This window comes from Tauraco erythrolophus, chromosome Z (assembly GCF_009769465.1).
Source record: "Tauraco erythrolophus isolate bTauEry1 chromosome Z, bTauEry1.pri, whole genome shotgun sequence".
NCBI lineage: Eukaryota > Metazoa > Chordata > Aves > Musophagiformes > Musophagidae > Tauraco > Tauraco erythrolophus.
This window is the reverse complement of record NC_141496.1, coordinates 28686308-28710455: the sequence shown is the minus strand read 5'-3', so window position 1 is coordinate 28710455 and position 24148 is coordinate 28686308. Positions and strand designations below refer to the sequence as shown.

The following is a 24148-nucleotide window of genomic DNA, read 5'->3' as shown; positions in this document are numbered from 1 at the left end:
ACATTATAACAGAAATTCAGAAAGAGACCTTAGCAAGGAGTGCATTACCAGAGAACATTCAAGAGCTACGTTCCGAAATACTAAATTTGATACCATTGATATTGAGTGAAATGTTCTTTCACTTACATTAACCAATACTTACAGAAACTAAAACTTGCAACTGAAGACTAATTTCCCCACAGCTTATGATTTGCATAATCACTATTTCTAAAAGCAGCAAAACTGCATCAACTTTTTGGAAGGAATAAACCAAATGAATCTCATAGCAAGGCCGTACAAGAGATTAAGTGCACCCTTAGCAAATTTGCAGATGACACCAAGCCGAGTGGTGCAGTTGACACCTGAGCGATGAGATGCCATCCAGAGGGACCTGGACAAGTTTGAGAAGTGGGTGCATGTGAGCCTCAAGAGCAAGTGAAAGGTTGTTGTGGTTTAGGCCCAGCCAGCAACTAAGCACCACATGGCCACTCACTCATTCCTGTCCCCACGCTGGGATGGGAGGAGACAATATAACAAAACCCTCATGAATCAAGACAAGGACAAGAAGGGATCCCTCATCAATTATGGTCATGGGCAAAACAGACTCAACTTGGGAAAAAAAAAATTTGACTTGTTACCAATTAAATCACAGTAGGGTAATGAGAAATAAACCCAAATTTTAGAAACACCTTCCCCCCCGCCCCTCCCTTCCTCCTGGGCTCGACTTCACTCCCAATTTCTCTACTTCCTCCCCTGAGTGGTGCAGGGAGATGGGGAATGGGGGTCGTGGTCAATTCATCACACATTGTTTCTGCCGCTCCCTTCTCAGGGGGAGGATTCCTCATGCTGTTCCCCTGCTCCAGTGTGGAGTCCCTTCCCACAGGAGACAGCTCTCCACAAACTCCTCTGATGTGAGTCCTTCCCTTGGGCTGCTGCTCTTCATGAGCTGCTCCTGGTGGGTCCCTGGCAGAGGCTGCAGTTCTTCATGAACTGCTCTAGCATAAGTCCCTCCCACAGGGTGCCATCCTTCAGAAATGGACTGCTCCACTCCGGGCTTCCCACAGAGTCACAGTATTCTTTGGGTGCAAACAACTGCTCTGGCATGGGGTCCTGCACAGGCTTCAGGGAGATCTCTGCTTCTCCATTAACTTCCATGGGCTGCAGAGGGACAGCCTGCCATCTCACCATGGGTTGCAGAGGAATCTCAGCTCCACTGGACCTCCTCTCCCCCTCCTTCTTCACTGATCTTGGTGTTTGCATAGTTGTTTCTTTCACATCCCACTCCTCTCTCCCATCACCTCTCATATGAAGACAGGCTGAGAGAGTTGGGGTTGTTCAGTCTGGAGGAGAGAAGGCTCCAGGGAGACCTTATTGCAGCCTTCCAGTACTTAAAGGGGGCTTGTAAGAAACACGGGGACAGACTTTTTACTAGGGCCTGTAGCGACAGGACAAGGGCTAACGGTTTTAAACTAAAGGAGGACAGATTCAGACTAGATATAAGGAACAAATTTTTTATGATGCGGGTGGTGAAACACTGGAACAGGTTGCCCAGAGAGGTGGTAGATGCCCTATTCCCAGAAACGTTCAAGGTCAGGTTGAATAGAGATGTCAGGTTGGGGCTCTGAGAAACCTGATCTAGTTGAAGATGTCCCTGCTTATTGCAGGGGTTCAGATTAGGTGACCTTTAAAGGTCCCTTCCAACCCAAATCATTCTATCATTATTTGGGTTATTAGAACGTTATACAAATGGTTAAAATTAAAATTAAACCTGAAGTTCGAGCTTTTACCCGGTTAATTTTTCCACCCCTGTAACATGAATAAAAGAACTCCAAACCCACATTAATACATATAAACTGAATGCTACAAAGAGTGGTTTTCTTTTATGTCATTCTAACAGTAATTCCAATAGATAGGTAGTAGTTACCTGACATTATTTACAGTTCCAGTGATTTTACGACTTGCCTGTTCAAATTTGTATAGATTAGTGGAAAACAAAAAGGTTTAGCTATACATCCTACAATGTGTTTACATTCTCTTTAATTCGTAAGCTGCAACTTTCAACAGAAAAAGAAAGTCACCTATCTGAAAAAAACCTGCAGGATCTCCAGTACCTGCAGCACAGACAGACAAAAGAGACTTCCTATAATCCCATCTCTTACATCTAAAATGACTTTTATGTCATAGTGGGGCCAGCGGTCAGTTGAAATTATCAAGGGAATTGCTTAAAGCAAATACATGTGTCAAATGCCAAATGCCACATTGAAGAGCCAAAATAACTTTTCACACTTCCTTCAGCAGATGAGGAAGGAAAATAATTCTCAGCTCTGAACTTGGCTTCCAGAAACAAGGCTCTGGGGGATTTGAGAACTGCTCATGAAACTTTTTTTGCATATTTATGACTGCTCTGTTTAAAGTCAAATTTTCCCGATTCACGCACGCTGGGAGTTACAGTAAAACCCACATTTGAATCACAGAAGCGTATATGGAAACTAGAAAGTTCAGTGATGAGACACTCAGAGCTCTACGAAGAGTTATCCCCACTGGAGCTGACTGACTCATAGCTTGGCTGTTGAGTTGCATGTACTGTAAAGGCCTCTCCGAAACAAGAGCATAGAATTAGAATACAGTTTTGCCACAAGCTCATTCTTCAGGATTCTATTTTGATTTGGTAAAACTTATTTGGCCACCTCTCTTTCACACTTAAGAGAATTCCCTACAATAAGAAAACAGTGTCAAGAAACCAGAACCTACTCCACTTTCAGGAACTTTAGAACCCACCGGACTTACCAGCTTGGGCTTCACACTATGGCAAGGCAGCAGAACTGCTTCCAGGCTTTGAACAACCATGGCAGAAGTAACACAGCAAACAGACTGCTTGCATGCTTTAAGGGTGAAAGTTGGAGGAAAACAAGACTATCCAAGACTCTTAAATCTGTTCTCCTACAGATGCTAAATCTTCTTTTTTCTCCCCACCATGCCCCAAAATCTTATGTTCAGTAAGCTGTGACTATGAGTAATTTCCTGCCACCTGAGGAAAGGTACCATGTAAATTATGCCATTCTATTCATTCCTTGAAAGAAGGAATAAAGATACTGAAGCTATCTATGGTAAAGCAATTTGCCAGCTGCCAGGTTTAAAAGATCCTCAATATATCCTTTGCAGTCTTTCAGAACAGTAAGCACAACACGATAATTTTATTTGCTAGACAACTACTTAGAAACAGTCAGGAAAACTAATCTTGTTGAGGCAGACCTCTGCATACATGCACATGCACATATGTGTGTATATATATATGCACAGAATTACTTTGAAGAAGATATTAAATTCAGAAGCTATGATAAAAGATAAAACGCCTTTTCCTCTTATCTTGGTTCCTTCTAGGAAAAAGAAAAACGAAGCAAGAAAACAGAATGAAGATTATCAAGTAACAACCTCAGTATTCTAAAGTGATAGTTTTATTATTCTATTTAAGATAGAAAAAAAACAGGTACTTGTACATGCTGAAAGGAGCCTACTCACCTAGAGAAAGATTGCTAGTAGAATTAAGAGAATCAAGAACAAGCTTTGAAGCTTGTATTTTCAATACGGTCATTGCTGAACGTAATACAAAACGTGCAGACACGGCCTTGTAACACAATATGGGAAGGTATTTTAAACATAGTTGATAACCAGAAAAGTATAAAGGGACATAAGGTCTGAAGCACAGAAAATTTAAGTTACATATATTAAAATTTTCGAGCTATACACTGAGGCCTCTCAGGAATTTCTGATACAAGGTGACGTGGGAGAGACAGAGGACTCATAGTTCATAAAGTAAATAAGAGAAAGCTCTGAGTGTATCAGTGGGTCAAAGGATGACTATGTGCTGCCAAAGTGATGACTCTAATAAAAGCCCTCTTTGGATTACTGGAAAAATATGTGCAGAAGATGAGGAGAGGAATTAATGCCACTTTTCAAAGCTCAGAGTAGGTCTCACCTGTGTCCTCTGAACAATGCTAAATTACTCTAGTCCACCCCAAAACCACGCTTTCCCTCTTTTTTAACTGCATCTTTCTTAACTCCATTTTCAATATTTAACCATATTATTTTAGACTGTACATTATACAATAATCTTTCAATTCTCTTATTGACTCCTGTGTAATATTCATTGGTAACTAGCAAGAATATACAATATTATCAGATATTGATTTACAGTGCTGCTATATCCTATTTGACTTTATCTGCTGTTTGTTGTGTTGCTTACTGACTTGCAACTCTGTTTCACTACATAAAAATAACATAGGGCCAGATTACAAAATCAAGCTAAATTTAGGGCCGTTTATCCTAAAATTATTTAATATGTTTTTTCAGTTAGGCATTGATGCACTAAAAAACCCCCACATTCCAAGCTTTCAGCACCCTCTACAGGCTAACTGTTTTGATGCAACTAAATATACAACAGTAAAACACACTGTCGTCTATAATAATCACAACAGCACACTTAAATAATTCAGCATTTCAGGAAAAAACAGGTAAACATGTAACTGCAGGCCACAAGGAATTAATTTCACTAACAAAAGAGAAAATAAATACCCAGTGATTATGAGAGTCTTTTGAAGTGCTTCAAACAAGAATAAGCACCCGAATCACTGTTTTAATCCAGTCATGTCAACTAAGTTCTTATAAAAGTCAACTCCTATATACTTTTTTAATGTGATCTGCTCTGTGAAGTGCTCATTAAGAAAAGGTTTCATGCCATCAGCTACTCAGAAAACAAACAGAAGATGTGGCTTACCATCCCTGTTGGACAGCAAACATACGAGGCCATTAAGGCATGTGTCAGTCACTTCGGTGATGTTAGTTGCGCATCTGCCTATGGCTTGAATTGTAGCTGCAGCAAACTGTTTATCTTGGCTTTTCACATAAGTCTAAGGAAACAGGATTTTCATTAGTCAATACATAAGTCTTGTCAACCAAAGACTTACCATATTATCCTCAAAAGACAGACGTACTGTATGATAAATTCAATCTAGAAAGCTACATCACACATTAGAAGCTATACTTTTTTCACCTCGTCACTTTCAGAAGACATTTTCTTGCCGGCTTTGGTCACCCATGGCCATGCAAACCTCTGGTTTCAAGAAAGCTCAGGGCAGGGGGCAATTACCCAAAACCAGCAATTAGTTTGTGTCCAAGGTTGGAGGAGTTGATACGCTCTCTCTTCAGAAAAGTTTCAGTTCATTTAACCAGGAGCATCTGTGAAACTATGAATAACCTACCTGCCTGAGAACCAGTACCTTTCAGAGAAATCCAGCCAGAGAACTGAAGCAATGAAAATAGACGCCATAAGCAGAGAGGGAAGAATGAAGGACAGACACTGTTTCACAATATAGGCAGAACATCTTCCTGATACATGTACAGATATTGGAGATAATATTATTTCATCAAATGACTTACAGAAATGAGTTTTGGCAATAAATGCTAATGGCCAAATACTGCTAAAATTAAGACCCTATCATATAAGTGACTTAAAGTGTCAGTCTTGTTGGTGGAATTTGTTTTAAAGAATTTGGAATGATTGAGTTTCTCAACGCTTCTTTTTTTGTAGCTGGAAGGAGAGTGAAAAACAAAACATTGATACTCCTTTATACATATAAAAAGCTCCATTATCCATTATGACATGACAGTTTCATTTCCATTCCAAGGACATCTTATCCTGGAAAAGACTTTAACTTGAAAAATGTAAGACTAAGAATCTAAATGAAACATCCAATAATGGCAACTGACCAGAGAGTGTTCCATATAAAAAGAATGTACTGTTGCACAAACCTGAAATTCTCGAAGCAGAGTTGATATGTTGGCTTCATTAGCTAAATTTGTCAAGATTTCAAGCTACAAGACAAAACCCAGATATTTTATCAAAAGCTAAAATAAAATACTATAAACAGTACTACATATACACTATACTTTTATTGTATATAAATAAAAGATAATACTACTTAAAAATACCTCTTAGAATTCAATAGCATATACCAGATTTCAGCATAAACTGCTAGCAGCATTACCTTTAGGAAGAATATTTTCCTTGCAAGTACACATAAGGTTTTCAAAGCAGGACTATAGAGTTCAGTGATGCATTTTGTACAAGTTCTAGCTTTAGAGTTGTGCTGCGTAACAAATGGGCCTAAATACTTCTGGCAGCACAGTTTCCAATGTTATACAACAGGCCTTAGCACATGAGAACCATGTGACACTAAGAATAAATAACAGAAATCACATCTGCAGCTGGGGAGAAACAGAGTGTCCATTCAGATGAACTGCAATAAAAGACCTGTAAGCTCAAAAAGAAACAGTTGCAACTATGCGACTCCTCAGATCTTGGATTTGACAGATGGACCACTTGATGGATAAGGAACTGGATGGATACAGTCGCACTCAAAGAGTTGCAGTCAACGAGTCGATGTCCAAGGGGAGGCCAGTGATGAGTGGTGCTCCTCAGGGGTCAGTATTGGGGCTGGTGCTTTTTAACATCTCTGTCGGCCACACGGACAGTGGGATTGAGTGCACCCTCAGCAAGTTTGCTGATGACACCAAGCCGTACGGTGTGGTCAACATGCTGTAGGGAAGGGATGCCATCCAGACAGACTTTGACAAGCTTGAGAGGTGGGCCTGTGCAAACCTCATGAAGTTGAACACAGCCAAGTTCAAGGTGCTGCAAATGGGTCGGGGCAATCTGAAGCACAAATATAAGCTGGGAGGAGAATGGACTGAGAGCAGTGCTGAGGAGAAGGACTTAGGGCTCTGGGTTGATGAGAAGCTCAGCATGAGCTGGCAAGGTGTGCCTGCAGCCCAGAAGGCCAACCGTATCCTAGGCTACACCAAAAGAGGTGGGGCCAGCAGATTGAGGGAGGTGATTCTGCCCCTCTACTCTGCTCTCGTGAGTACCCACCTGAAGTACTGCATCCAGCTCTGTGGACCCCAGCACAGGAAGGATATGGACCTGTTTGAATGAGTCCTGAGGAGGGCCACGAAGATGATTTGAGGGCTAGAGTTCCTGTCATATGAAGACAGGCTAAGAGATCTGGGGCTGTTCAGCCTGGAGAAGAGAAGGCTTCAGGGAGACCTTCTAGCAGCCTTTCAGTACTTAAAGGGGGCCTACAAGAAAGCTGGAGAGGGACTTTTTACAAGGGTACGTCGTGATAGGGGACAATAGCTTGAAACTGAAATAGGGTAGATTTAGGTTAGATATAAGGAAGAAATTTTTCACTCAGAGGGTGGTGAGGCACTGGAACAGGTTGCCCAGAGAAGCTGTGGATGCCCCATTCCTGGAAGTGTTCAAGGCCAAGCTGGATGAGGCTTTGAGCAACCTGATCTAGTAAAAGTGGTCCCTGCTCATGGCAGGTGGATTGGAACTGGATGATTCTTCCAATCCTAACCATTCTATGATTCTATGACTATGACTTTAATCAACATCAACGACTTCAGACTCTGAAAAGTCTCTTCTTTGTTCCTGTGAACAACAGTATGATGTACAATACCTGGCATATATTGTTAAGATGCTATGCTTCCAGGCTGCTTTAACTTTGAAGAATTCCAATACAATCTGAATGAGGTAAACTAAAGAAAAAGATAACTCTGACTCTGTAAAGGGAAGTCATGCCTCAGAATTCTATTGGTATTTTGAGTTGGATATACATGACAAGGACCCTTCACTGATACAGTCCACCTGTACTTCAGCAGCAATCTGATAAGACCTGTTATCAAAGGCTCTTAAAGATACATATCTAGCATAGCACACAAAGCAAGTGGATAAATAAAGGAGAGGAAGGGGCACTAAAAAAAAAGAGACTGTTCTACAGTACAGGAAGGCTATCAATGGGATCCCACGGGTGTATTTGTTGAGCCTTTGCTTTTCAACATATTCACGTATGAACTGTGAAAGTAATGAGAAGACAGATGGCAAAATTTTCAGCTGATGCTGCAGTTTTCACAGAAATTAAGACAACGCCTGACTAAGAAAAGCTGCATAAAAACTACAAATACTAGATGACTAGTTGATCAAATGGCAAAAAAAATCAATACAGATAAATGTAAAGTAATGTTCATAACTGGGGAAAAACCTTAACTTTACAGAAAACAATAGGCTCCGAGCTGATTACAACCAATTCTAACTGAGAATTTGTGGTTAAAATAGAGAAGTTCATAAGCTCAATGCTAAACAGTGATCAAAAAAGCAAATGATGTTTGGAAAGAAATAGAGTACAAAACAGTGCAGCAGATGAATTCCAAGGTGCTCCTGCATCTTAAATACTGCCACAGGTCTTGTCCACCTACCTTAAAGCAGATAGGATAGAACTATGCAGGTAGGGGGTGGAGAAAAGCACAAGATTTTCTTATGTATGAAACAGCGTAGGTTTTTGTAAATTTTTTGGCCACCTAGAAAGAACTGAGACAGTGAAAGGAAAAACCACAATTTCTACTTCTCCATCTCTTCACCATTGTACTATCAATTAATATGGGAATTTAAATATATCAACTTTTAATTATTTCAAGAGTGACTCTTCCTTGGTAACACTAAATCTACTAGTATTCCCGACAGTCTTCATGATCATTTATGTGGGGAAAATCTTTTTGCGTCCTACTGCCTCAAATGTACTTGATGTCAGACTAAGAAAAATATGATGGGTTTGGCATAGCTATCTTGGACTGGACCACTCTCCACATGTAAGAAGGGTGCAACATGGATGTAAGATGAAAATAAGGAAGAAATAATGTTTTTTTAAGAAACCTGTACCTTCCACTCCTAAACACAAGTGCCTACAACAATCGAAAGCAAAAGAAGAGAAAAGGCACATAATAGTAGACAATTTTTAGCTATTGTTTTGTCAAGGATTTCACATCCATTAAAGACCAAGAATAGAGAAAACAAGAAGACAGCCTAAAACATGCACTGAGATGTGGCCTTGAGGAAAGCCTAAAGTACTTCTCACATTGAATGCTGATTTCAAAGTGAATTTGGGACTCTCACACTGTCCCATTTTGTTCAGGGAAACAGATTTAAACTCTTTTTAAGCTAGCAGTATCCAAGACTGCATGATTACATTTCTCTTCATTTGAGAAGATTCCTCCTCCCATGAAAACAGTCAAACTCTACATGTTTGAATGGCTGGCTACATAAAAACAGTAATGCTCTGTATCACTGAAAGGTACCAAAAGCTGTAGTGGAAAACATAGCCCATTTGCCATCTACAACATCGTAACAAGAGAACTTTCAGATAGCCTAACAAGCCTGAAGGGCACTTGTAGACTTAACTAAAAGCCATAAATCTATATTTCTCAGTGGAGAAAAAAAAAAAGGAACAGCACAGAATGATGTGTGCCATATCACTGCAAGAAACTGTTGCAAACAAATCTGTTGCAAACAGATTTGTCCAGCAGTATATAGACTAGTTCAGTTTTAGACTCACCTTCAGTGTTTTGATCATTGTTGGATCAGTTGATCTAACATAAAAACTCTTCAGGTAAGGTTCATATGTGCCCTGAAAAGCAGAAAATGTTTAAGTAACTTGCTGGTGTTTCATATAAAATGGGATTTAGAAAATTCTAAATAGGGTGTACCTTCCGCTGAATTGACATAGTGGCAATATTTTGCAGAACAATATACTGCACCTCCCTAGAATTTGAAAAGAAAAACAAGAGTTATTCTGTAAAATTACAAATACATAAAATAATGCAACATGGTAAAGACAGTCCAATTCTATTTGAATCCAAAGTTAGTTATACATTTGACTGGGCACAAATATAAAAGGAAAATCCTTATTGCTAACTGCGACAAGGTTCATCATCTGCTTCACAGGAAGATGCATGATGAAACCAGGCTCTCATTTTTAAAATCAAGATGCAGAAAAATCACTGACACCAGTTGAATTCTGCAATGCTTCTTGTAGGCCTTAGGTCTCTGTTTAAGCAAAAAATTCCTTTAAAACATTGCCTTCCTGGCATGTTCGGAAACATCTCACAAAACCTTACATTTTGTCCACCATCTTGAAACGCTAAGTATTTGAGGATTACAGAGCTGAGACCAAAACCACATGGGCTTTATCTGTAGCGTGGAAACAACTGCATTAGCTACAAAAACAGCTAATCCTTGGACAACTAGCAAGAGCTGCTATGACTTTTTTGGTCTTAAAGAAATTTCCTAGTAATTCTCAAAAATGGCCCAGGGTCTTTTGCGACATAAAAGTACACATTGGCAGACATACACACCTATTAAAAAGCAGCATTTTAACATAATAGACTTTGTCAAGATACAGACAACAGAATCATATTCTACACACAAAACCAAACATATTTGGAGGATATTCTCATCATTAATGTATTAGTTTAAAAGCCTCAGCAGAAGTGAGCAAAAAGTCTGGCTACTAGTCTAAAGCTTTTAAACTACAGAGTTTCTGCCACCAATTGCTTAAAAACTAAGTAATAATTTACACACAATATTCTGAACCACGAGTGCTCAAATTCTTTCATGATGCAAATCACATCCTAATAGTGAAAACATCACATCCATTATCTCCTCTTATTCAAAACTGTCTAATAGCCCTGTAGTAATTACAGCTGTTGCTTACAAAGAAAAGTAGTAATAGAGAAGTACTTAATATCTTTTAAACCTATTTTTATGTAATTCTTACATAGGTACATGGAAATAGTCAGCTGCACATGATGAACCAAGACTGAAAATTGCCATGAAATGCTCTTCCAGGCACTCTCACCCTAACTAGATTATCATGTATTTGACATTAATTTAAAGGCCATAGGCACATATGCACATTCACACATAGGCACATTCAAGGGCAAACAGCAAAAGCTTATTTCAAAGTGACTCTAATAGCAAAAGCGTTTCACAGATTCGTAACAGAGAACAGACAAACCATTCAACTTAGGAAAATCAGAAGCCTAGTGCCATTTTAGGAACTAGCTGAGGTACAGTAAAGATGTGACTTCTCTTTTGATGAAACTTGAGTAAAATCGAGCTATGAACAACGTACAGAAATAATCCTTTCAGCCTGTGAGTATAAGTTTAGTTCTATACATTACCTGTACACATGTCAAACTGCTTTAGCTATTTCACTTATTTTTGCATAAAGAGAATGGAAAGAATACTGTACTATAAAACCAAAGAGAAAAATAAAAATGATTAATTTTTATCTGAAATAAAAGCATGAATACCAAGCCAAATTTTACTACTTTAACTCATAAATGATAGAGACATTAGTCATGGGTGAACTACAGAAGTTTATGGAGAAACAGCTCTATGGTGACTGGGCTTACAAAAGTTAAAGTCAATGTGAGATGAGTAATCTTGTCAGACACAACAAAAGTGATTTTTTTTTTAAAAAAAAGCTTTTTGTCTGTTTGATGTGACCAAAAAATAAATCATTTTCACAGCAGTGTTCAAGCCAAAAATACCATGTTTAGTCAGAAAGTTATTCTGAAAACATCTTAATATTAGTCTCCTAGGACCTCTTCAAGGCCTTTTATATAGATACATGGAAGTTCAAAATCTAAAGAACTGAGCAAAAAAAAAACCCCACTTTTACACAGCAAATATTGGCATAATACGCCAAACCTACTAAATACAAAGGAAAAAAGTGTATTATGAATTTTATGAAACATGTGGCCACTGAGACCCTTTGTGGGAAAGTAGACAAGGTCACACTGAAGATGATAAAGTCAAAATTAGATGTCCTGAATTAAATATAAACTTGTTCTTCAACACAATCTAAGGATTAAGGCAACACAGGGGATTCAGCAGCACCAAGTGGTATTTTAACAAATATGTTTCTTAGTTTCTTCGCCAACAAGAAGCCTTCAATACAAAGTGCAGGAAAAGAAACCATACATCTGAAGACGTCTAGTGCCTAGCAAGATAGTACGGAACTCCAACATAATTAGATTTCCAATGACTTCCAATAATTAAAAAAAAAATAAAAATCAAGAAACCAGGCAAGTTATTTAGTACTGCCTCTATTTGTATGTTTACTAGGCAGTCATGATTCTTCTTTGAATGAAAGTAATAATTAAGAATGAAACATGATATGGATAGATTTAGATTAGAAATAAGGAAGAAATTTTTCAGCCTGAGGGTGGTGAGGCACTGGAACAGGTTGCCCAGAGAAGCTGTGGATGCCCCATCCCTGGAAGTGTTCAAGGCCAGGTTGGATGAGGCTTTGAGCAACCTGTTGTAGTGGAGGGTGTCCCTGCCCACGGCAGGGGGCTTGGAACTAGATGATCTTCGAGGTCCCTTCCAATCCAAACCATACTATGATTCTATAATACTGAACGATCACTGGATGTGATACTGAAAGTGACGGAATTACTTTTAATGATCCTATTTGTTGAGGAAAAATTAGTATTATAGGACAGTTTTATAATGAAACTCTAATAGTGCAATAGTTACCTTCTTATAACTACAGCTAAACAAGGATGTACGAGAAACTCTCAAAAAAAGTAGACATAGCAACATGAAGTACAGACTTGACCTACCTATTACTACGGAGTAAACGCACCAGTGACTTTGAAACAATACCAGCTTCGGATTTTGGTGCCAAATGCCAGTAAAGCTGTGCAACTGCCATTACCACCTAAAAGAAGAACATTCAGAACAGCATTTCAAATCATTATACATATCTATCACATTCACTTCAGACCTGCAGAACTACTAACTCACTCTTCTTCAGAAAGCAAAGTGCATATCCATGTTCTTCAAAATCAACAAAGATGATCAGGGGAAAAAAAATCAGAATAAATATATTTTTATTTCTAAAATCAAAGCTAATTAAGTACGTCTTAGTGCTCCCAGTATTTATTGCATACTGTAATATGGAGGAAGAGGAGCAAAGATAAAGAAATGTACCTAATTCAAATTGTAAACACACTGCCACCACCCTTAGTAAGTCAGTATTGCTAACATCAGCTGTCCAAATTAATGAGGAAATACTGTTCAAAACTCCTGCAAATGTTGTGGTTCTATTTTTATTAAACGCAGGTTCTTTATTACCTATTGTTTAGTTTCCACTTAATATCTTTCATTCCATTATTCTATTATGCAATTGATAAAATGCCAGCTGCCTTTACTGGCAACTTCTAAAGTCTCAAATCCAACAGAAAGTACAGGGTTATATACCAACATCCTGACTAGCAAAAAGCAGAAGACTGAGATACAACTACTTAAAGCCCATACTTTTTTTTGTCCTCTTTAGTTTTCTCATAAGTAAGAGGTAAATGATGAACTTTATGCTAATAAGTCAGTCATGTCACTACCTTCCCTACAATACTGTCATGGTCAACTTTCTGTTTAAAAGAAAACAAATCACAGAAAGCAGACTCCAAGTAAAGCCATCATCATTACACTTGACATGGTATCTTAAATCTTGCTACCAATGAAAAAAACCATTATGAAACAATAAAAAGTGATTAAAAACATCTGAAAACAGGAAAAAAATGGAAGATTTTCAGCAATATTCTACAGGGATCTTTTAGTACCAACAAAAATCTATGGTCAAAGAAAAAGCAATTAATTTAATTGCTAGTAAATTCTGTGAATGGTACAAAAATTGGTGCAACAGCAATTCAAAGAAGCACAATTCCACCTGACAAACTGCACTTAAACATCACCATTAACTTTAATATCAGAAAGTTAAAGATCATAAATATGAGAATCAATATGGTATTTGATACAAAGAAAATTATTTGTGAAATGTGGAAGACAAGCAACTGAACTTGTTCTCAGTGCAGTGTGATGGCAAACATATGCAACATACTTGTTCTTTGCGTGAGATGAGGAAATATCATACAAACGTTGAACTGTGATTTTAGCAAAAGGCAGTGCTCTAACAGAATTACTACTGTAAAGCTGTGTTCAATTTGTTTCCAAAGTCTGCTGGCAGATTATAAGTGGTTTTGAAGAGAGTTAGACATTACTCGGAATCTAGAAGCATGTTCTGGTGTAGAAACAAAATCTTGATCCATTTTAGCTTATCAAGAACTGGTTGGGAGGTGATTTAATTGTGGTGCAGTAATTGTTTTTGTGATGATATGAATACTCACTACTACTGGAAGTCTTTTCCTGAAGTTATCTAGTCTTGATTAACAGGACAAACTGAGGTTAGAAATAAAGTTCTGTGATCTGAGTAATGTCAAAATGATTCATCATCAGCATGGCTTTTTCCAGTTCTAAAAATCTACCGGCACCTTAAAATCTCATGGGAATATTGCAGAGCATACTATACTCAATGATGTCACATCTATCCTGGAACCCTGTGAAAGCACCAACACTAAGAATCTGGTTTGCATTGACAAAGAATTTAGGCATACAATTGTCTACTTTTAAAATGTTTGACTCAAAGAAAAGCACAACTTAACAAATCAATATAACTATTATTTTCTTTGTGAATCTGTACCACTAAAACTGACAGTGTGTGCCATCCTAGCTGCTGAGACCTTAAGCATTAAAAGCTAGCTATGGTAGAGTCATTACATGCTATAGCAGTTGGATTCAAATGCTCGTGTTTTCTGTAATATTTTGGTTGTCCTTAATATTTGGAGTATATATCACATTAAGTTCAGGTGTTTTATTCAGAAGCAAAGTTAATTTCGAAGAAGAAAGAACCACTATACTTCTCCTACAAGTTACCAGAGAGTATTACTACCACATTTAAAAAGGTGTAGATTTTACTTTTCAATCTTTTAAATTTTCTAGAAGCATGGATATTTAACAGTTTAACATTTTAATCAAAAAGGAGTTTGTCATACAGCAGCATTTCGGCTTTGAAGCAAGGGCTTTGTATTCCGTAATAGCAGCCTGTGATCTGGGTCCATAGTATAGGTGTTTTTCACCTTCCGATCTTTTTCTTTCTGTTCTTCATCAGATTCATAGAAATTATTTTCACTATATTCTTCCACTGCCTCATCATCCTACCAAAAGACAAAATAACAAAAAACATACATAGAATATTTGAATCAGTTCTATTTATTACAGAAGTAACATACAACACTATTTCATGCAAGATTTATATGCTTTTATAAAAAACAGCTATTGGCTCCAGTTTGCTCAAACCAGTGAATGTACTGACATGAAAAATAGTTTAACGATATATGTAAAATTTCCTCAGAAATAAGATGAACTGCTAAATGAAATATATTCATTAATATTCTGTAAACTAGATGAAGTATGATTATTGGTCTTTTTTGGACTTAAAGCCTATGATCCCAAATTGACATTTCTGAGAACAGTCAGTTGTTTAAAATTCCCTCTTTTTTGAAAACTTAATGCCAATCACATGCATTTTTCCCTCTCCAGCAGTATATAAGTTATCTGTGAAAACAGCAAATCTCAAAAGAAGGGACAGGTTTTTTTTTAAGAAATTAGATAGGAAAAGGTTATGTAGCCAGAATCTGGCCTTTTCTGATGAAGTATAAATCCTTGGGCTGTTTAAATAAAGTTATGAATTAACAGCATAATGTCACTTAAAGAAACAACACAACACACTGAAGGAATTCATAAAAGAAATATTAGTAAATTATATATTAGTAAGTGAGGTCTTTCTTTACTCCAGAAGGCTAAATAAAATAATGTAAAGGAATATACCTGATTACATAAACATGATAAATTATAACAAAGTTTAAGATTACCTGACGTGGATCAAAAAATGGATGAAGGATAGAGTTTAAGCGTTTCATTATGCTTATATTTAATTAGCATTAAAAAGCCCACAAACTTAAAGAAAAATAAGATGGAAACCATCACGATTAGATCAAAACAGAATGTCAGATCTCAGAAATTGTGGTCTGGATTATCAATACTCAAAGTATTCAACATTACAAAAGTTTTTTTAAAAAATAAGCCACTGACTTCTGCAACTTGTTATATCCAAGTGTGTGTCCTTCCTCTCCTAAAGTCTTCCATCTCACTTTGTCACCAGAACACCCAAATAAGACAAAGAGCATTACTGTGGCTAGCTGGAGCAATTCACACTACAATGAGCTGGCTGGTACCAAACACCAACTGTACCTGTCTTTCTTGCAAGTGTCTGTCCAACTATTTTTAGGAACATCTAACTCTACATAGCGGTTTTAAGAGGATTATTTTAAGTCGTATACCCAATTGCTGATTTTTTTAAAAGACAATTGCTTTTGAGACAAATGTATTTTTTGAATTCTAGCTGGCAGTAGCAAAGGGATGAAAAGTGAATGGAAGAATAGCTAGAAAGGAAAATAAAAATTTATTTTATAGGTCTTCAAAAAACCAGGCAAAGTTAACTTCAAACCTTTGTTGCATGCCTTGGTCAAAACTCATGTGCAGTGAAAGAGCCCATAAAGGTGTCTTCAGCAGACGTGGCGGGGCGGGGGCAGGGAGGGAAGAAGTGACAATAAATCACAGAATCACAGAATGTTAGGGATTGGAAGGGACCTCAAAGGATCACCTAGTCCAATCCCCCTGCCAGCGCAGGACCACCTAGATCAGATCACACAAGAACGTGTCCAGGCAGGTTTTGAACATCTTCGAAGAAGGATACTCCACAACCTCTCTGGGCAGCCTGTTCCAGTGTTCTGTTAACCTTACTGGGAAGAAGTTCTTCCTCATGTTTAAGTGGAACCTCCCATGTTCCAGCTTATATCCATTTCCCCTTGTCCTATCATTGGATGCCACCGAGAAAAGCCTGGCTCCATCCTCATGACAGTCACCCTTTACATATTTATAAACAATAATGAGGTCCCCCCTCAGTCTCCTCTTCTCCAAGCTAAAGAGACCCAGCTCCCTCAGCCTTTCCTCATAAGGGAGATGCTCCACTCCCTTAATCATAAATCAAAGTTGTCATTTTATTCTGGTTTTTATTATAATTTGAAAAGACACTAAAAATAAAACTTCCCTTCACACTTCTCATTTTTATTACTTGACGCAAACAGTACTCTCAGTGTTTTACAGAATCCTTAGCAAGCTACTAGATTTCTTATACAAGAGCAACCAAAGTGATTTAGTTTAATTCTCTGTCTACACTTCTAAACTAAAAACTCAGGATGCTAAATCAAGAGCATTGGTAACCAAATTCCTCCCCTTGTCTACAGGACAGGCTACTTGAAAGTAAAATTCCTGATTCCAGTGCATCTCAATCCTGCATTGAAGAAGCTTCCTCTAACAGATGGAGGATAATTCAGTCTTCATTGATTCAGCCTTCAGTATCCATGCCTTGACTGCTAACAGGCACACACATCAGTACTATTGAACTCAACAGGAATATAGAGTTGGAAATTGTATTCAGCTCAATCACTATCGTGAAGAAACAGCTTGAGCTCTCACACTTCTGACTTCTTTTTTAAAGAACTGTTGGTTAGAAACATACTTGGAGCAGAGTTCCAAATAATTATAATGCAACTTCTGCCTCTTATGAAAACATTTTTAATTTAAACCCCATTAGAGTCTTTACATTGAATCACTTTCTTCATACTCCCACAGCAGAAGTATTCATATGGTCTTTTCTCATAGTCATGTATTTTATTACAATCTTAAAAATAATTATCTTCTCTCAAATCTGTTGAGATCTGGTATGAACTAATTATGTTCCAGACAAAGGAGGATGATGACACACAGGAAAATCAGTTTAATGAACTGAAATTCATTAAAATCAAGTTGATGAAGTCCAAATTAGACAGAATTTGTAGTCACAAGGACCTTAGTAAGACAAAGAGAATATGTAATACTGCAATATTTGCACATTACCACGGAAAGGAAAGTAAAGTATTATGTAAAAGAGCCAGGAGACTGAAAGATAAAAACCTGCAGGCTTTTTGGTGTGCAAGAATTGTTGTTTCAAATTCTGTTAATCATCCCAGATACGGAAAGCAGTTACCAGGAAACCTGAAAACATTCAATCACTCACAGCCTCTTAATCCTCAACGTGAACTGCTGAATATACTCACTACCAAAAAGAGGTAACTATACATTTGGAATCATAGAATCGCTGAGGTTGGAAAAGATCTTTAAGATCATCAAGTCCACCTGTTTACCTAACACTACCAAGTCCACCACTAAACCATGTCTCTAAGCGCCACGTCTAGAACTCCTTTAAATACCTCCAGGGATAGTGACGCAACCACATCCCTGGGCAGCCTGTTCCAATGCTTGACAACCCTTTCAGTGAAGGTTGGTAAATATCCAATTTACACCTCCCCTGGTGCAACTTCAGAACGTTCCCTCTCGTCCTATCACTTGACTCCCATGTCATTACCACCTCCTTTCAGGTAGCTGCAGAGAACAATAAGGTCTCCCCTCAGCCTCCTTTTCTCCAGGTTAAACAACCGCAGTTCCCTCAGCCACTCCTCATAAGACTTGTGCTCCAGACCCTTCACCAGCTTTGTTGCCCTTCTTTGGACACGCTCCAGCACCTCCATGTATTTTTTGTAGTGAGGTGCCCAAAACTGAACAACATATTCAAGGTGCAGCCTCACCAGATCATTTCTCTAGTCCTGCTGGCCACACTATTTCTGATACAAGGCAGGATGCTCTGAGCCTTCTGGGCCACCTGGGCACACTGCTGGCTCATAATCAGCCAGGTGTCGACTAACACTCCAGGTCCTTTGCTGCCAGACAGCTCCTCCATAGAAGGAGATCATGCTAGTCAAGCAGGACCTGCCTTTCATAAACCCATGCTGACCGGGCCTGATCACCTGGTTGTCCCGTACATGCTGCACAACAGCACTCAAGATGATCTGCTCTACAACCTTCTGCCACGCCGCGGTCAGCTGACAGGCCTGTAGTTCCCTGCATCCTCCTTCTGGCCCTTCTTGGATAGGCGTCACATTCACTGATCTCCAGCCAACTGCGACCTGCTCAGTTAGCCAGGACTGCTGATAAATGACTGAAAGTGGCTTGGTGAGTACTTCTGCCAGCTCCTTCAGTGCCCTTGGGTAGATCTCATCCAGCCTTACAGACTCGTGTGTGACTAAGTGGTGTAGCAGGTCACTAACCATTTCCGTTTGCATTATGGGGGCTTCATTCTGTCACCTGTTTCTGTCCTCCAGCTCAAAGGGCTGGGTACTCCAAGAACAACTGGTCTTACCCCTAAAGACTGAGGCAAAGAAGGCACTAAGTATCTCACCCTTTTCCCCATCCTTCATCACTATGTTTCACCCCACACCCAATAAAGGATGGAGATTCTCCTTAGCCCTCCTTTTGTTGTTAATATATTTATAGAAATATTTTTATTGTCTTTTATGGCAGTAGCCATATTAAGTTCTAGTTGGACTTTGGACCTTTTAATTTTCTCCCTGCATACCCTCATGACATATTTGTAGTTCTCCTGAGTTGTCTGCCCCTTCTTCCAAAGGTCCTAAACTCTCTTTTTTTCCCCTGAGTTCAGTTCTCTGTTCTGCCAGGCTGGTTTTCTTCCTCGCCAGCTCATCTTTTGGCACACACTGATGGCCTGCTCCTGCACCTTGAAGATTTCCATCTTGAAGAATGTCCAGCCTTCCTGGACTCCTTTGCCCTTCAGGATTGCATCCCAAGGGACTCTGTCAGCCAAGCTCCTAAATGGGCCAAAGTCTGCCCTTTGGAAGTCCAAGGTAGCAATTCTGCTAACTACCCTCCTTACTTCTCCAAGAATCAAAAACTCAATCATATCAAGCTTGCTGTGCCCAAGATGGCCTCCAACCATCACATCATCTACAACATCTTCTCTGTTCATAAACAACAGGTCCAGCAGGCACCTTCCCTAGTTGGCTCCATTATCAACTGTGTCAGGAAGTTATCTTCCACACACTCCAGGAACATCCTAGACTGTCTGCTCTCTGCTGTATTGTATGTCCAGCAGACATCTGGTAAGTTGAAGCCCTCCATGAGAACAAGGGCTTGTGATCGTGAGACTCCTCCCAGCTTCTTATGGATTATTTCATCTGCCTCTTCAATATTTAATCTATTTCTTAAGACTTTTTCATAAGTTTTTTACCTGAGTAACCCAGTCTGTTTTGGCATGCACCAAGTTACTTGTATAATTTCTGCTATCAAAGACAAGCCTTATTTCTTGATAGCACAGAGTACCAGTATTCTGTTAAGTAGTTGGAGGCCTACGCAGAAAACCTGAAATTGAACCCTTCAAGATGACTGAGGCACAGTAAATTACAGCCGAGAGTACAGAACACCAAGCTGAAATCACATCTTAGAGACTTAGATGAATTGTTGCTCTGGCCCCAGATAAACTTTGCAGAGCAAATATTGAAGCTTGCACAAAAGGAAGAGACTGGGGACAACTATTCATTCTCCTCTGAAGTGGTGCTGAGCTAGCTGCAAGGTGGCAAGCTCAACTGAAGCCTCTTGGTATTGTAACAAAAGGAGGGGGAAACCCTGTGCAGAGATCTACGCAAGAGCCTCCACAAACAGCAACAGTGCTAGTGATGTCCAGCGTAAGAACAGAAACCAGAACAGTATGCCCTTTATACTAGGTCTACATCTTGGATGCCAACCAGGAAAGAAAGTATAAATGGGTGTCATGCTTTAACTCCCCAGCCAGCAACTAAGCACCACACAGACGCTCGCTCACCCTCCCCTCGCCCCTGGCGGATAGGGGAAAGAATCAAAGGGGAAAAGGGAAGGAGACCCATGGGTTGAGATAAGAACAAAGTAATAATTGAAATAATTAAAATTAAAAATAATAATGATAATAATAATACAATAATAACAGCACATACAAACAAGTGATGCACAGCACAACTGGTCACAACCCGCTGACCAATGCCCAGCCTGTCCCCGGCTAGCAATTCCAAAGAAGAGAAAAATCTCAAAACCACAATCTCAGACGAAACAGAGCGAGTTTCCCAGCCAACCTTCATCTATATACTGAGCATGACGTTGCATGATATGGAACATCCTGTTGGCCAATTTGGGCCTAAGCCCAAGTCCTAAGTAAGGAATTGTGGGCCCGTTGCTCTGGCTATGCTCTCTCCCAGCTTCTCGTGCACCTGCATATTAGCAAAATACGGTAAGTTCACAAGTCTTTGATTTCTTAGCAACAACTAAAAACATCAGTATATTATCAACATTTGTATCATTCCAAATCCCATACTAAATCCAAAACATAGCACTATTATAGCTACTAAGAAGAAAAGTGTCTCTATCCCAACCAAAACCAGGACAAGAGGGTATAATGGAGAAAGAAGCACTGCTAACACTCTAATGTTTCTACTGCCAGCACAGGACTGAAAATAAGACTCTTGCCTTTGGGAGATGAAAGTCTTGCTGTTTTAACTACTAATGTTGAATCAACAACTGTCAGCTTCCTCGGATGACTTCCTGCATCTTATTCTCAAATCCTCAGTATCTATATTGCACCTACACTAAGCTGTGGTGTGATGCTTCTTCACATATCGTTGAAGAAATGCCAGATATTGGTGGCACTCAAATTTTACTCTCCCAGATTTCTAATTAGAGCTCAAACTGATGATAACTAGGATATATTGGCAGCTCTATTAGAAAAAAACCACCAATACTCTGATCCTTTTTCACAGGGTAGAGACAGCATGAGAGTTCAGGGAATAGTTTCAAATGTTCCCATGCTTTCTCTTGTCCTTTCAATCACTTCAGATGTAGTTTCACAGTCGATTTAAGACTAATCGTGCCATTAAAAGTTTGTTATTTTGTTTGTTTTTTAAAGCATGTTTTATTCTCACCAGGATCAGTAACATGATCTGGCTCGCCTTGTGGTCATAGGATCACCAGAACTGCTGAATTTTCAAAGGCAGTAGCTGTTAAAGGGAGAAGGACAGAATAGAGACATTCCCCTTTAGTGGCAATCTTTAGTTAAACTGCATTAAGTACACTTAACAGTTTGTAGTAGGAAACAATTTAATTGTGCAGTTAATAGCTTTTCTAAATTGCAAAATCACTAAAAAGTTCAGAGCCCTGGGAGAATGGAGTGATTAAAAACTGAGACACACCACTAGTATTCCAGGCTAGGAATTGCAAATGGACTCTGTGCATTCCCTATCTGCAATTTATTCAATCCAATAGAGAAGTGAGTATTTTAGTGTGAAAGAACATGCGTAATTCTTTCTACATTATTTCAGACACACAGTTTAGGGACATCTTCATAAAGAATTAACAGCTTAATTGAAGAAACTGCCAGATAACAAGTTCCATTAGCCTGTTTTTAAAGTCAGTAAGTAAATGAGCTAACATTTAACTGAGATCTTACTTGAAATTACATTTAATATGGCATTAAAGTTGAGAACGTGCCTTCCATTTAGGGTAAAGCACATTATGTGAATGCTACAATTACTTCAAAAACAGAGCTTTACACATCCAGAATCTCAGAGTTAGAGTAAAACTTCACTGAAATTCGAAGCATGAACACACACTATTTGCCCACTCTACCAGTCTTAATTCCGTCTTCTATTCAAAAGCGACTGAAATATTTGTATTCCTAGGTTAGGTACAACCAATTTAGAAGCTACAGACTTCAGTTTCTCTCCTCAGATCCATAAGGAAATACACCTACTTTTTTTTTATTCCTTCAGCAGTATCTTTGGCAGATAAGATCTTAGCTGTCTTCCAGAGCCCTGCCTAATATTTCCAAGACCTGCTCTCAAAGAGGTTTTGGTAAGCTAAGTTTTGAAGGTAAAAAGAGTTTTGGGACTATTCACTAGTTTGTGAATCCGACTGCAGTATCAAAACCACCCTAGTCAAACAAGATCAGCAGCCCACTTGCTGTATCACAAACAGTATTCTCGGAAAAGAGAAACAGTATAAAATGTATAGAAGAGTTTGCTACTTAAAGAACTAATGATACATTCAAGATGAATCTGCAATTTTGATGTTGTGTGTGAAGATACCTACCTAAATCCTTCCACGTGTTTCATGGATGGATTTCAGAAAACTAGAACAGACCTATCTTTGGTCTATCAGAACAAAATAAAAATTATCCTCAAGACTGCCCATAAGGCCAAGGAGATGAGCTGTAACAAATTTCTGACAGATTAACAGACCCCAACCAATCATACTTGTTAGTATGGCGGAAGTATCCAGCCTTTCCACAATAGGAAGTTCCTTGAATAAGATACAAGTATGTCCATATAGGTAAAGCTTGACGTGAAGAATTGCTAATGTTCTAAAAAAACCCACAATCTCACATGGTAAAAATATTTGAGAAATGAAAGTGTAACCAACATAATCTGCAGCCAGGCTGGAGAAAGGACTTAGAAGACACAAAGCCAAGTTTGCCACAGAGATCTTCGCGTACTAACTGAGTGAGAGTAAGTTATAACTTTTATCTTGTTAAGCCAGAGAGAGTCGAAGAGTCAAAATAAAGGGACCACTCCGTAAACAATGGCTTCCTTTCAAGTACTAACCAGTCATCACAGTATACCCACTCTTTCTTAGGTAATCTGCCATTATAACCAGTTGTGTGATAGACTTGTGTTACTGTGAATGGACCAGTAGGACCTAGTAAATGATCTGATGAGAAGCTCTGACAGCCATGTGGGAGTAGGGGAATATTTCAAGCGTCTAAGTATCTAGTGCCATTTTATATTGCCTCAACTATGAGAAATATCTGCACGGGTCTGGCAGATCCTGAAGGTATGGAGCCTACAGGAGATCTGTAACAACTGAAGACTAGGCAGGGCATCTGGTGGCATTCAGAACAACACTAGACCTTCAGATAAATAAATCATATCCTAGTTTCTCTAAAGGTTAAAAACTTCAGATACTTCCCCTTCTGTAGGGAAAAATTAATGAAGTAAATCATCACACTCTTTTCTTACTTAAAAATAGCTATTGAATTTTTGTGATAGTTTGATGTGTGGGGGGGTGTTCTGGTGGCAGGGGAGGGGATTTGCTCCCTGTGCCACCAGATCTGAGTCCCATCCCCCCCGGGGGGTTGAGCCAAATTGGTGCCTCTGCGAATTGCCCTCTTTAAGCTGAGACAAAGGGACGGGAGGGCGGTCTTTTCGCGGTCTTTTGCTCAGGAGCGAGGAGAGAGCAGGAGGGCGCTGCCCTCACTCCTGGCTCCCGGCTGGGCGGCCGCTCGGGCCCGGGCCGGCACCATGTGCTCAAGATGGCGCCGGGGGAGCCGCATGGGGGGCTCGGGAAGCACCTCGCTCCCGGGATGCCCGCCGGGCCGAGCTCCTCCAGAGGGGATTAAGA

At 39.2% G+C, this 24148-nt stretch overlaps 1 protein-coding gene across 7 annotated transcripts in view; it reads right to left on the bottom strand.

Annotated features, from left to right (window-relative positions):
• The window catches only part of AP3B1 (adaptor related protein complex 3 subunit beta 1), a 176755-nt gene that overhangs the window by 91746 nt on the left and 60861 nt on the right, over positions 1-24148 (bottom strand). For 6 of the 7 annotated variants that reach the window (XM_086630039.1, XM_086630037.1, XM_086630040.1 and 3 more), the window contains exons 8-13: positions 14770-14931; positions 12502-12599; positions 9577-9631; positions 9426-9497; positions 5788-5850; positions 4754-4886 (exon numbers count right to left, since the gene is read on the bottom strand). In XM_086630039.1, coding sequence (XP_086486165.1) covers positions 4754-4886; positions 5788-5850; positions 9426-9497; positions 9577-9631; positions 12502-12599; positions 14770-14931 — 583 coding nt within the window. The remainder of the gene's footprint in view (positions 1-4753; positions 4887-5787; positions 5851-9425; positions 9498-9576; positions 9632-12501; positions 12600-14769; positions 14932-24148) is intronic. The other variant, XM_086630042.1, reaches the window with a different exon arrangement.